This window comes from Pleuronectes platessa, chromosome 12 (assembly GCF_947347685.1).
Source record: "Pleuronectes platessa chromosome 12, fPlePla1.1, whole genome shotgun sequence".
NCBI classification, from domain to species: domain Eukaryota; kingdom Metazoa; phylum Chordata; class Actinopteri; order Pleuronectiformes; family Pleuronectidae; genus Pleuronectes; species Pleuronectes platessa.
Window position 1 is genome coordinate 15,446,769 of NC_070637.1, and position 12,189 is coordinate 15,458,957.

Sequence of the window (12,189 nt, forward strand, 5' to 3'; positions counted from 1 at the left end):
GGTTTACATAAAATTTCCATGTGTGGTCTCCACTTGATGGTATGGACCATAATGAGTGGTTACTGGGCGTGGTCCAGCACTGCGTGATGGAAGCAGGAAGTAACTTAATTAGAGATTAAAGGTATTTATTTCTATCTACACCTCATCTTTTGTTATTCACTATAAGTGCTGAGCCACTAATTAATGCATGGGCGTGTACTGTCCCTTTAAGACGCAGTTGTGCGATATTAACAACATCATTAAATCCTCATTATTATTATTAGCAGTAGTAGTAGTGGAAGTAGTTGTATTGTTATAATATTAAATTCATGATTAAAAGTATTTGTATCAACACCTTATTTTTTGTTATTGCCGCTCTGTGGCATTAATATTGGCTTTAAATCCTAATTATTATTATGATTATTATTATGTTGATGCTGTTATGACATTTAATTCGACGTTAAGAGTATTTGTATTTACTGTGAGAAGGACCTGTCAGAAGGGTCAGTAATGGATGATGGTGTACATTACATTATGTCATTTAGATAATGCTTTTATTCAAAGGTACCTACAATAAGTGCATTCAACCATGAGGGTACAAATCCAGAACAACAAGAATCAAGAAAGAAGAATTTCTACAAAGTGTTACAAGTAATTGCCATTTAATTGCTACTAAATTGTTTCAAAATTGTATTCAAGGTATAGTCTGAAGAGGTGTGTCTTTTGTTTGCGGCAGAAGATGTGTAAACTTGTGTACTGATGCAGCTCTGTGGTAATAATATTAGAATAAAATCCTGATGATTATTGCTATTATTGTTATTGTTATTGTTATTACTCTTATTCTTATTAAAAATGTTCTGGGTGAGGGTGTACTGTCCCTTTAAGACGCAGCTCAGGGTGGACCAGCCGTTTGACGTTCCGGAAGTGGACTAAACCAAAGAGTCCCGCAGATTCGATACCGATTGTCCCGATCGAAACAAACGTGTCCGGACGACCCGCGTACAGAACAATTCGTGTGACTATTTTTTGGGCGCAACACATGAGACGATAATGCTGGATGGTTGCGCTCATGAAGTTCACCAGAGATATCTGCAGGCTCTTGGGACTCGGGAGCGGTAAGCAACGTCCCACTTTTCAAAAACTTTTTTCTAAAGTCGCTCTCGAGTTTAAAACGACCACACGAAGTGATAACGAAACGCGTGTGACAATCGAAACTGTGGTGGACCCGCAACGCTGCGTTTTGGGCGAATGGCTCGTCTGTGGCTGTTTTCGCCGCTGAGTCGATTCCTTGGTAAAACAATGAGAGTTCCCCCTCCTGCCAGTTACACCCTGGCTTCCACCGCTCTCGAATTCTTTGGCAGTTGGCTCCATTAAGTTGTTATAATGCCACATAGTCAACACGTGAACACACGAAGCAAGTAATAACAAACTAATACGTGTAATAAGACAATTGTGTAGCAGGAGATGTGTGTACAAAGGCCCCCGAACTAACGGATTGTTAGAAGTGTCTCCCCTGCTACATATTGGTATGAAAACAATGCCTCAAATAGGTGGTAAAAACCCTGGAGCCCTGTACACCAGCTTACGTGGTGCAGAGGTATATGGTTGTTGAGTGTCAATCCAGAGATGTGTGATTGACTACGTGTGTGTGTGTGTGTGTGTTTAATGTTCACAGTTTACATTGTTCCTCTTCTTGGTTCTCCATGTGTGTTTAGTTTCGCACTGACACAGGCAGCAGTGCAGGCTGTAGTTTACTGATGTATACACAGACAAAACCACATCAGAGGCAGCTCAGCATCACACAAAACGCCTCGTATCTCACCTGATCTATGTGTTTGAGAGTATTCTGCTGCAATGCTGGGTCCAGATGTACTCACATCAGAGTGAAAACTGAGTATTTCCCCTCCGCTTTGTGGCATTTTGTGACAGAGAGTTGTCATTTCACAAATTGTCTATGCCATTTAAACCTCCTACAGACCCTTGGGCTCTTTGTTGTAGAAGCACATGGTTTACTCCGCTCATTACTACTTTTAATGTTGTGGAAAAACCTGTCTTTAAAATTTTGTTTAAAAAATCACATAAACCCCCTGACATGAGGTTGTAGTGATTGCTTAAACGGTTACGTCATGTTCCCCATCTCGCTCTGCACAGCTCTGTAAAAGACGTAGAAGAGAGAATAGAAACCGTGAGGCTGATTTCCTGTTTTAAAGCTCCAGTCAGTGATGATGATGATGCACTGTAGTTGTTGCATTCCTGTGGAAAGAGCTCACCTTTCAACCGAACACTAATCTAGGCAGCCTCCTTGAAGAGGAGAAACAGAGACTCCATTGTAGCTGCTGTCCATAGATTCTGGATCATTCAGTTGTTAGGAGAACATTCCATGATAGTGAAGATTTTGACCAAAAGCTTGATTCAGCGAACGGGATGGAGTGTGTTCTTCGACAGTTGTTGTTGTTGTTGTTGTTGACGACACAGACAGCTGAAACTCCCTCCACCTTTTGTGTATATATTTTTAAACACCAACTCATTTTGTCTTAATTTGACAGATGTGAAAAACATGGACTAAAAGTACATATTTGATACTATTTATCTAATCTAATTTTGGTACACGTGTTGGCACTGTCTAAATTACCTTGTGAGCTTGTGCATTGGTCTTTAACATCCAGAGGAAAACTGCCATGAGCAGTAGTAGAATCACAAACATTACCACCATTGCCTCATGATGTCACAGCATGAGTCACAAACCAGTTTTAAACATGTCTCTACTGTGGAAATATTTTCGGTAAAGTGATAGGTTTCTTTTTGTCTTGAGGTTAGTTTGCTGCTATTGGGCCTACATCAGCTACAGGGTTTTATCTGACCCATGCTCCCCCCTACCCCCCAACACACAAGCACACACACATGCACACACTCACACGCTGATATCCAGGGCAGTAGTTGTTGTCTATGGGTTTTTTTTTTCCGACCAGTTTCTAAGAAAAGATATGGTGTTCCCAAGCAGCACTACCCGAGTCAGCTGTGAGTTGCACATTGGGCCTGTGGCAGTGGAAAAGTGAGATTAAACATCTCTCATTGAACAGTTTTCTGTTTTGTGTGCATGTTTGAGACTCTTCCTGCTTCTGTTTTAAACAAGCCACTCAATGTCTGTTATATATTAGTTTCTCTATCGACTGTGACAGTGTTTTGACTTGCAAGTAAGGAAGGAGCAACATGGTTTATTTACATAGTCAATAGTTGTTCTGGTTGTCAGGTTGACACACTTGCAGGACTGCATGCCTGTCTGCCATGTCACTTTCCTGACATCCCACAGGGCCATGTTATTGCAAATCATATTGAAGATCAAGTTAGACATTTACATTAAATGCAAAGAGAAGTTTCATGGTTCAAATGCTTTCCATTTCATCTTCTATATGCATCAAGCGTCAGGTCGGAGCGTTATTCCCCTTCTATGGGCAGGGTACTGAAATTAAATTTGAGACGAGCTGTTCGAGCAGCGTTGCGGAGCAGAAGAAGAAATGCCTCTTACACATTACAATTTGATGGAGCAGAACCAGCATACATACTGACTTGCTGGAGAGATTTCTTCTAAATGCCGTATCAATTTAACACAGCTATAGAGTCACATTAAGTCATTTTGTACTTTAGGAAACGCTAACGTCAGCAGAAAACAGTGTAATCAGGCTCAGAGGAGTTAATGTGCTGTGTATTTCCCAACAGGCCCCCCTGTCCAGCAGCAGGAAACGCCGATGGACTGTGGTGCAGCAACCCCTGACGCAAGGGATGATGCCACTTTGTCGCAGGTGATCAAATAGTCTCAGACTGACAGGGCCATGTCAGGACTGCAAGGGTGAAGGTACAACTTGCAAAGCTGAATTCCCCGTGTGTGTTTGTTTAGGATGCCCTAAATGGAGAGGAGGATTTGAGCGAGGAGGAGAAGGTCAGACGGAAGGCAGAGCGACGCAAAGCAAAGAGGAAGGTTAGGGAACGAATCCTCACACCCTGTAAAGATACACATTTGTCGCCATATTTAATAAGTGAAGTCTATTTTACTACATATGATGGCTGATACGTGAAGTACTGCATCTTGTTTCAGCGCCGTCGAAAACGTAAGAAGCAGGAGCAGGTTAAGCAAGACGAGAATGCTGAGCAGGTAACAGTCCCATTATTATCCTGGGAATACACTCAGCTTTTACTGTTATACACAATACATATGTATAATAATATTCTCCGACTTGCTAGGACGACGACGACGACGAGGAGGGAGGTGCAGAGTCTGAACTGGACGAGAGCGAGTCGGAGGCAGAGGTTGGGGCTGAGGAGGAGAAACCGAGAGAGCAAAAAGAGGAGAAAAAGGAGGCAAAGTCGTCTGCCATTCTGAAAAGTGCCACCGCTCCAGTCATCCCTCCACCAGGAATCAAAGCACATGAGAAGAGCCACGGCAGACCCACTGAAGAGGTAGGCCCACTGTACTGGAGTGTTATGTATCTATATCTCCTCTGCTGCCATCATTTTAGTTATTGGCCATTGGCTCTCAACTCCAAAACGCCTGTTTGCGTAGAGTCCTGGATGACACATCACTGAACTCCAATGACCTTTTCCTTCTCTCCCACAGGAGCCTGAATGGGACGTGAGCTGTGCCTTCTTTGCTAACGCTGCTAGCCATATCAAACCCAAAGGATCAGGTCGCAAGTCCAAAGAAAATAAGGAGAATGAGGCCAGGCGAGAGGTGAATGAATGCTAATGTGAAATGAGAAAGAAAAGCTAGACGTCCTGACACCTTTCCATCTCCCAGTGGCATGAGGGTTGTTTTTACCAGCAGTTGAGCAGGAGGGAGCTGTCAGACCTCTGATCATAGCCATCAATAATCATAATCATAATCATTGAGCAATCAAATAAATTAAGAGTTGTTACTAGAAAGCAGTCACATGACAACAGTTGTTCAGAGTGAGAGAACAAGAGGAAGTACAGTCCTACCCAACACCAGGTTTCAATGACTACATCCTCTTTTTTCTTCTGTTATTACAGGAAATAGGTAAAATGGTCAAGAAATAATCTTTCTAATTGATCATAATTTGTCTTATTTGTTCGTCCCTCACATCATTTTGTATTTTATATTTAAATCTTGATTTAAAAGTTTCCTCAAAAGTCAACACAGTGGCCAAATGTAATTATTCTAACCCCCATTATCTCAACACATAAATTCAGCTTGTAGGTAAAGTAGTGGGATTGTTTACGTCAGGTCGATCTCAAATCTCTGGCCTTAAACTCTTCGGTCTGTCCCTGGTTGCATCATTGTTTTCGTCTGGCAGCTCTAAAGTCCGATGTGTGGCTAAGTGGACCTTGGACCATGAAAGCACAATAACTACTATGTCACAGCTGTAGCATGAAGCTTAGACCTCGCTCCCTAGTGTCTTTAATCAGGCTAATCCCAAGAGCAGCAGCCTAATGGTCCCAAAGGGCGTGTCATTCCCCGACTCTCTCACCCACTTTCTGGTCTTTTCTTCACCATCTCTGCCAAAAAAAGACACAAATATAAACACTTAACAAAACTATAACACTCAACCAGCTATATGTCCATATGCATTCTTTTGTCAGTAGGAAATGTATTTACATAGTTTATGCATTTAAATTGGAAAGGTAAACCTTATCATATCATTTCCAGAACTTAATGAACAAGCACATTTACACAGCTGTGACCGTGAACTGATGAAAAAAGCATTTCTCTCGCAGACAAATGGAACTGACACAACGTCGACCAAGAAAAGTGCATCACTGACAGGTAGGAAACGGTTTTTCTCTCTCTAAAAAAGCAGCATCGATAACCAGCCTTTTAAAAGCATTTAAGCGTTGGAGTGGAAATTGCTGATCACAAGTATCTCTGACTGTCAGAGTGCAGCGCTGCGTTCAGTCGAGCCCTCAAGCGGGCGACTCACCAGAGAATAATGTTCAAGCGTTTTCCTCTTGTTCCTCGCAGAAAAAGGGATAAAGCTGGTGCAGGAGGGGCAGTATGCACAAGCAGTCATTATGTTTACAGATGCCATCAAATGTGATCCAAAGGATAACAGGTACATCATGAGTTGTTTGAGGCAAAGGATTTAGCCTTATTAATTAAAGACACAACCAGCATCATTTTGCTTTTTTATCTAATCACGCAGGTTCTTTGGGAATCGCTCCTATTGCTACTACTGCTTGGAGCAGTACCCTCAAGCCCTGGCAGACGCCGAGCGCTCACTTCAGTTGTCTCCAGATTGGCCCAAAGGACATTTCCGCAAGGGCAGCGCTCTCATGGGCATGAAGGTGTGTAAAGGTTACTTTGGTCATGTGATGCAGCTTGTAATTAAAACTATATCTAAAAGCCTTTGTGGTAAGGTTTGCTTGTACTAGCTGACTCTGTGGGTCTTTGTGTGTTTTGCAGCGGTACAGTGAGGCAGAGAAGGCTATGGAGCAGGTGCTAAAACTGGACAAAGACTGTGAGGAGGCTGCCAATGACCTCATTAACTGTAAAGTGCTGCAGTTGATGGTAAAAAAATCCACAAACGAAATGTTAGACGTGTTACCTGTAAGATTATTAGCTGTGAATGTACTTTAAATACACAAACCTTCACATTTTAGAAGCAAGATTATTCTGCTAAATTAGTCCTTTGGATTTAAAGCTTGATTCCTGTGATTGTATTTTTATGATTTGTCTTAAATTTTTCTCTGTTCTTTCCTCAGGATCTTGGTTTTGAAGAAATGCAAAGTGTCCAACTGCTGGAGAAATTTTCCACCGTGCAGGCAGTTCAGATCGCTTGTTTGGATGCAGCCGGGGGTAAGAACACTGTGCATATATGATTTAAAAAGGACGCCTGTATTTTCTGTTTGTAACACTGCAGAGCAGTTATGTATAGAAGAGGCTGTATGCCAAGATCATACAGTTTTTTGAATATTGTGTGGATGAAACTCCTTTGTTTTCCAGTTGGGGGTCAGGATCCATCAGTTCTGCAACCTGGGTATGTAGCTGACTGTTTGTTTGTCCGATCCAAGCTATTGGTATAGATCTTGTCCACGTTGGTTTACGCATTTGTCTTTGTAGTTTGTCACACAGTTTGTCATGTTCTTTTGAGGAATTATCTACGATTGATGTATTTCGACTTTTTAAATGTGTTTTGTAATGTTTTTAGTTTCATTCTGTCTCTTTCTCCTTCCTTCAGAAGCCCGTGTCCATCTCTCTGGGTAGGAAATGTGACGACGGAGATAACGGAAAAACATTTATGGGACCTTTTTAAAATGTACGACCCCAGAATATTCCATACTTATGAGTTGAGATCAGATCAATAATCTAATGACTTGATAGACATTTCAGCAAACACTAGAGTTCTACGTCTCTGAACAGAAACACGGACGTTTAATATTTAACAAAAGAGGTTATCGACTTGTCTGATAAGTTGTTTGCTTTACATTGCAGACATGGTGAGATAGAGAGTATTCGTGTGCTGCACGAGAGATTCTGTGCCTTCGTCAACTTCAAGAATGCAAACATGGCGTCTCGTGCAATGGAGAAACTAAATGTGAGCATTGACTGTACCTGGTTCCCCCTCTCCATCTTGTGCCTGTTTTTAAAGAACCTGGTTACAGCGTTAACGGCTGCGTGTATGCTTCCTATTGCAGGGTTATTGTATTGAGAACACACGTTTAGTGGTGCGCTACCCTGACCGTCGCACTCAGAGGGTCCTCCCCATTCCACTTAAGACCTGTCTCCCGGTAACACAGCAGGCCGGAGCAGCTGCTGCTGGGTAAGAGGCACTTCAGCCCCATTGTAGAAACTCTCGTTTTAATTTCTTTTACACTTAATAAGGCTCTGCGTTTTTCTCTAATCTCTGTATCGGTAACCTTCCTCTCTGCCCAGACCTCGGCGACGTGGTCCAGTGAACGGAGACGAGTGTTACTTCTGGAGAACCACTGGCTGCCATTTTGGGGACAAATGCCGCTACAAACACATTCCTGATCAGAAGAGCAAGGACAGGAAGCCCTGGCAGCCTTGAGCTCTGTTTACTCTCCGCCCCAGTAATGTGCAGGAAGCTGGGAGAACATAGACTGAGCCACAGGACTGGATCCGGTTTTGTGGTCTAAGAATTTGAAGTGTGGCAGAACGGACCAGAGGAGTCAGATGGATGAGTCAGCACTTGGGCTGTAGGGCTGGGATAGTCCCACGTGTGCCTCAAAGAACCAGGAGTATGAAGGATTTAATTTCAACCGAAGACCATACTGTAGCAGCAAAATCCCCCGATTGAGTCTTTGTTTCAGATGAAAACCTTCATACTTGTAGTTCCTCATGGTGCACAGTGACCTGTTCCTTCTCTAAGAGGTACAGCTGCCCCCCCCCCCCCCCCCCCTTACGAAAGACAGAGGAAGTGAAACTGCCGGCATTTGTTGTTGGACAAAAGTAAAGACTCTGCCATGTGACGAAGCAATGAAAGGAGTCGGCATGGATTTTGCAGGGCCAAGGCTCTTCAGCGATGATCCCGGGGACCTTCCTTCTTTCACACAGGTCATGAAGCAGTGTTCATCAAAGATTCACAACTGCTCCCATCAGTCTGCGGTTCATACTTGGGCTCCCTTTTCTTACATTAAGTCTCTGTGCCAGTACCAGCACATTGTCCCCCAGACCAAAGACTCGCAAACAGACGTACTTATGACTTCCACTCAGTTCAGTTCCTCCCGTAGGCTGACGAGGTTTTTCTTTAAGCCAGTAAACATCAGAGATCCCGAGAGGTGCCTTCACGATGTGGTATGTAGCCTTTAGTTAAAATGATCCAACAGTGGGCTACTGGACATCAAGACCCACAGACTGAACTTGAGGGATTGCAGGATTGTATGTATTAATGCATGAACTAAATGTATATGTCACTTTATTTACTTACTGGCGGCCCTATAGTTGAACAATTGAATACACATACTGCATGTCTGGGTTGCGTAGGACCTATCATCCTTTGTAATAATACCTGTTGGGTGCAGAAGAAGAAATACAAACACCTGACAATGTCATGCAGTCCAGTGGAATACAAACCGTCTTTATGAGGGCTGTAGTGTTCACCTTGTAGGTGGGACTCTATCAGAGAGATGCTGGTAATTTTCGGAGGCCTTTAGTTTTTGTTGTGGAGGATTGTATGACCTGTCAAGTGTCAAGTTCTTTACATCTCCCCGACTCTTCAGAAAGCAGCAATCTGTTTACACGATGCAAAAAAAACAACCTTCATTCATCTCAGCAGTAGTATTGGCAATGTGCTTTCTTGGTATTTTTGCATCGTAAACGTCACAGCGGTTTTTGTCTATGCAAAGGAAAAGTGCCAGTTCGATTGCTCTCTCTCTCTCTCTCTCTCTCTCTCTCTCTCTCTCTCTCTCTCTCTCTCTCTCTCTCTCTCTCTCTCTTCTCTCTCTCTCTCTCTCTCTCTCTCTCTCTGACTTGTATAGACACACACCCACAGAATCTCCTGCATAAATAGTCAGTTTTTTTTAAGGTTGTTTATGTCAATGACTGACATAAATCGTGTTTTCTTTGACAAACTAGTGTACTATGAGACAGTGCCTTACAAAAAAAACACCACTCAGTCATGTGCATGTATCTTTAAGGGCCATGTGTGTTTACACGATCCATTAACAGAAGTTTTGAACCTTAAAAATCAGTATTTTTGACCTAATGGCCTCCTTTTCAGTATTTCAGTGAACCAAAGAATGCCACACCTGACGGCTCCGCACTGAAAACAGCTTCCTTCTTTCACAAGTTTCAACACTAGACAGAACATTCGGCCTGTGTCTTAACATTTACAGCCACGACACCTGGTTTAAATCCACACTACATTTGCCTGTAAACTACACACAGCATTGTGAGAGTATTTATTACTTTATTTATATCGGAGTTTTTCTTTTCTTTATCTTTTTTACCACAGACCTTGGGAAAGCGAAATTTAGCTTAGAAACTTCAGTCGGTATTTTATGTTAAGTGATATAAAGGCTGCTCATCTGCTTAGTTCTGGCTGTAGAGTCCAGCGTTAAAAACTGTCACATGCTTCCACTTCTGCTTTTCTCACTACTCTCTGTCTTGTGGCTCAAACTTGTGAAAAAGGAATTTGGACCGCAAACTTTCACACTGCACTTGTATATTTTGCTTGTTTCTTATTTGACTGGTGCTGCAAAGTTTATTTAATTTCGCAGACTTGATATGCATTGGAAATCACCATCGGTTAATTTAATTTACCATCAGGCTCTTTGTTAGGCTTTTTATAATTCTTAATACCCACTTTTAGACTGTCAGGAAAATGCATAATTAATCATAATGTACACACTGATCAAACAGAGCACTGCAATCCTGTTAATCCCCCAAATATTTTGTATTGTCGCACTGCAAAGAAGAGTATTTTATATTTAATAAATGAACTACCTATACCACATATGTCTGAGTCTATACATGCATAATGGCACCAATTGTGGATAAAATAAGTTTTGTTGTTTTCCACAAGATGGCAGTATTGCACTTGAAACATGTCAGCAGTTTATGCAATGAATATTTTTTTAAGTTTCCGGAAGCATTCATTTTTTTAGGGAGTTTTCGGAATCAAAACGTTTTCCTAAATTATTCCTCATGCTCAAAACCACCAAGAAGTAAATCAAAGCAGGCCGGGTCGCTGCGGGGGGAGTATGGTAGCCCTGTCATCACTGGAAGAAGACACTTGTGTGGCCGGCATGAAAGAAAGATGAGGGATCCTGTGACCATGCAGACCAGTGAGAGATGGAGACATGACTAACATTACTGAGGACGTGCGGGAAAAGCAACCATCGTGCCGCAGATGACATTGTGAATATAGAGAAACTGTGGCCCCGACTCCACCTGCGAATGTGTGAGAGAGCAAGATGCTGCACAATTAAAGGGACACTGCCAATTTCACACACACACAGTTTAGTTTACTGTTTAGAATGTATTACTAGTTTGTGAAAGTAATTGTATAAAGTAAAAAAAAAACTTTCATAATGTCATCAGGGTTGTCTGAGCTTGTCTGAAGAAAAACAATTCAACAGAACGCCTACAGTAAAAGACAAGAGGTGTAGGGTTTGGAGGAAGAGGGCATTCACAGAGGAAGCAGGGGTGGTGGAATTAAAGAAGCTTTCGAGTTATGCATTATCATGCATTATGGGATATGTAGGATCCAGGGTTTTAGAAGCTTGAGCTGGATATCTTTGCATCCACTGTGAAGATTTTTAACTTTTTATGTTTGAATGTGTTGATGAAGTACAATTTAAAACTGAAATAATATTAATAATGCTTTATTTAAAGAACACTTTTCAAAATCCATTTTAGAAATTGCTTCACTATGGCAGGAAAATAAAACTAAAAGACTAATCTTTATTCCATGAGAAAAGTCAGTTTTAAATGGAACAGGTTAATACATTTTGATGCATAATTACCACGAAGGAACGTGAAACAGGAATGGGGAAATTAAAACTCAAATAAAATCAGGGAAGCCAGTGGAGTCTTAAGAAAATAATTGAAATACATCACTGACTCGAATGACCGTATCTCCCCAGGCAGGCATTACGCAATTCCTTAAAAGTGACTGATTTTAGTCTAAATGGTTATTTAAAATGTTCCTGTCATGGCATATCAGATTTAAGTGGATGTCTGAAGGTGCGTTAAGCACTCTGCATTTTAACCCCAGTGCAGGTCATGTTTGGATTATAGTCCAATTTTTTTCCACTTTCAGGTTGAGGCGACGACGACCTTGGATTCTCGATCTACCGGGGTCAACCTAAGAGTTACACTGCACATCTTCTATACTGTGTATGTGTGTGTGTGTATGTGTGTGTGTCTATGTGTCTACATGCTCCTATATCGCCTCTCTGAAAGTAAAAGCATTATGAAAGCCTGGAGAGACGGCGGTGGGGGTGAGCATGGGGAGGTGCTGTGTCGTTTGAAAAGGCACTTGTTTATTGTTGGAGAGCGTGTATTTATTTCATGCCTCCACAGATTGTGGGTTAAGGGCAGAGCCGGCTCGGTCGGCGTAATTAGAGAGGTGGAAAGAGAGCGAGAGAGAGAGAGTGAGAGAAAGAGAGCGAGAGCTGCTTCGCTCAGATATTCTATAACTCTCTCTCTCTCTCTCTCTCTCTCTCACACACACACACACACCCACTGAGCTGTTAAGTATTGGCACATAGGCAGGGACACCTGTCTAGTCTAGT

The 12,189-nt window shown here is 42.1% G+C and overlaps 1 protein-coding gene across 2 annotated transcripts; it reads left to right on the plus strand.

The window, feature by feature from the left end:
* The first annotated feature begins 896 nt into the window (after window positions 1-896).
* Window positions 897-10,404, plus strand: zgc:123010 (uncharacterized protein LOC641500 homolog). 2 transcript variants are annotated; one of them, XM_053436502.1, is made up of 16 exons: window positions 897-1,094; window positions 3,697-3,779; window positions 3,875-3,955; window positions 4,073-4,129; window positions 4,219-4,434; window positions 4,592-4,705; window positions 5,710-5,758; window positions 5,954-6,044; window positions 6,135-6,276; window positions 6,395-6,499; window positions 6,694-6,787; window positions 6,935-6,968; window positions 7,170-7,247; window positions 7,424-7,526; window positions 7,627-7,751; window positions 7,865-10,404. In XM_053436502.1, the coding sequence occupies exons 1-16, from the start codon at window positions 1,037-1,039 to the stop codon at window positions 7,998-8,000; spliced, it is 1,566 nt and encodes a 521-aa protein (XP_053292477.1). In that variant the 5' UTR covers window positions 897-1,036; the 3' UTR covers window positions 8,001-10,404. The 2 variants fall into 2 exon arrangements, with proteins under 2 accessions (XP_053292477.1, XP_053292478.1); XM_053436503.1 differs by having other exon boundaries at window positions 4,222-4,434.
* The last annotated feature ends 1,785 nt before the right edge of the window (window positions 10,405-12,189 follow it).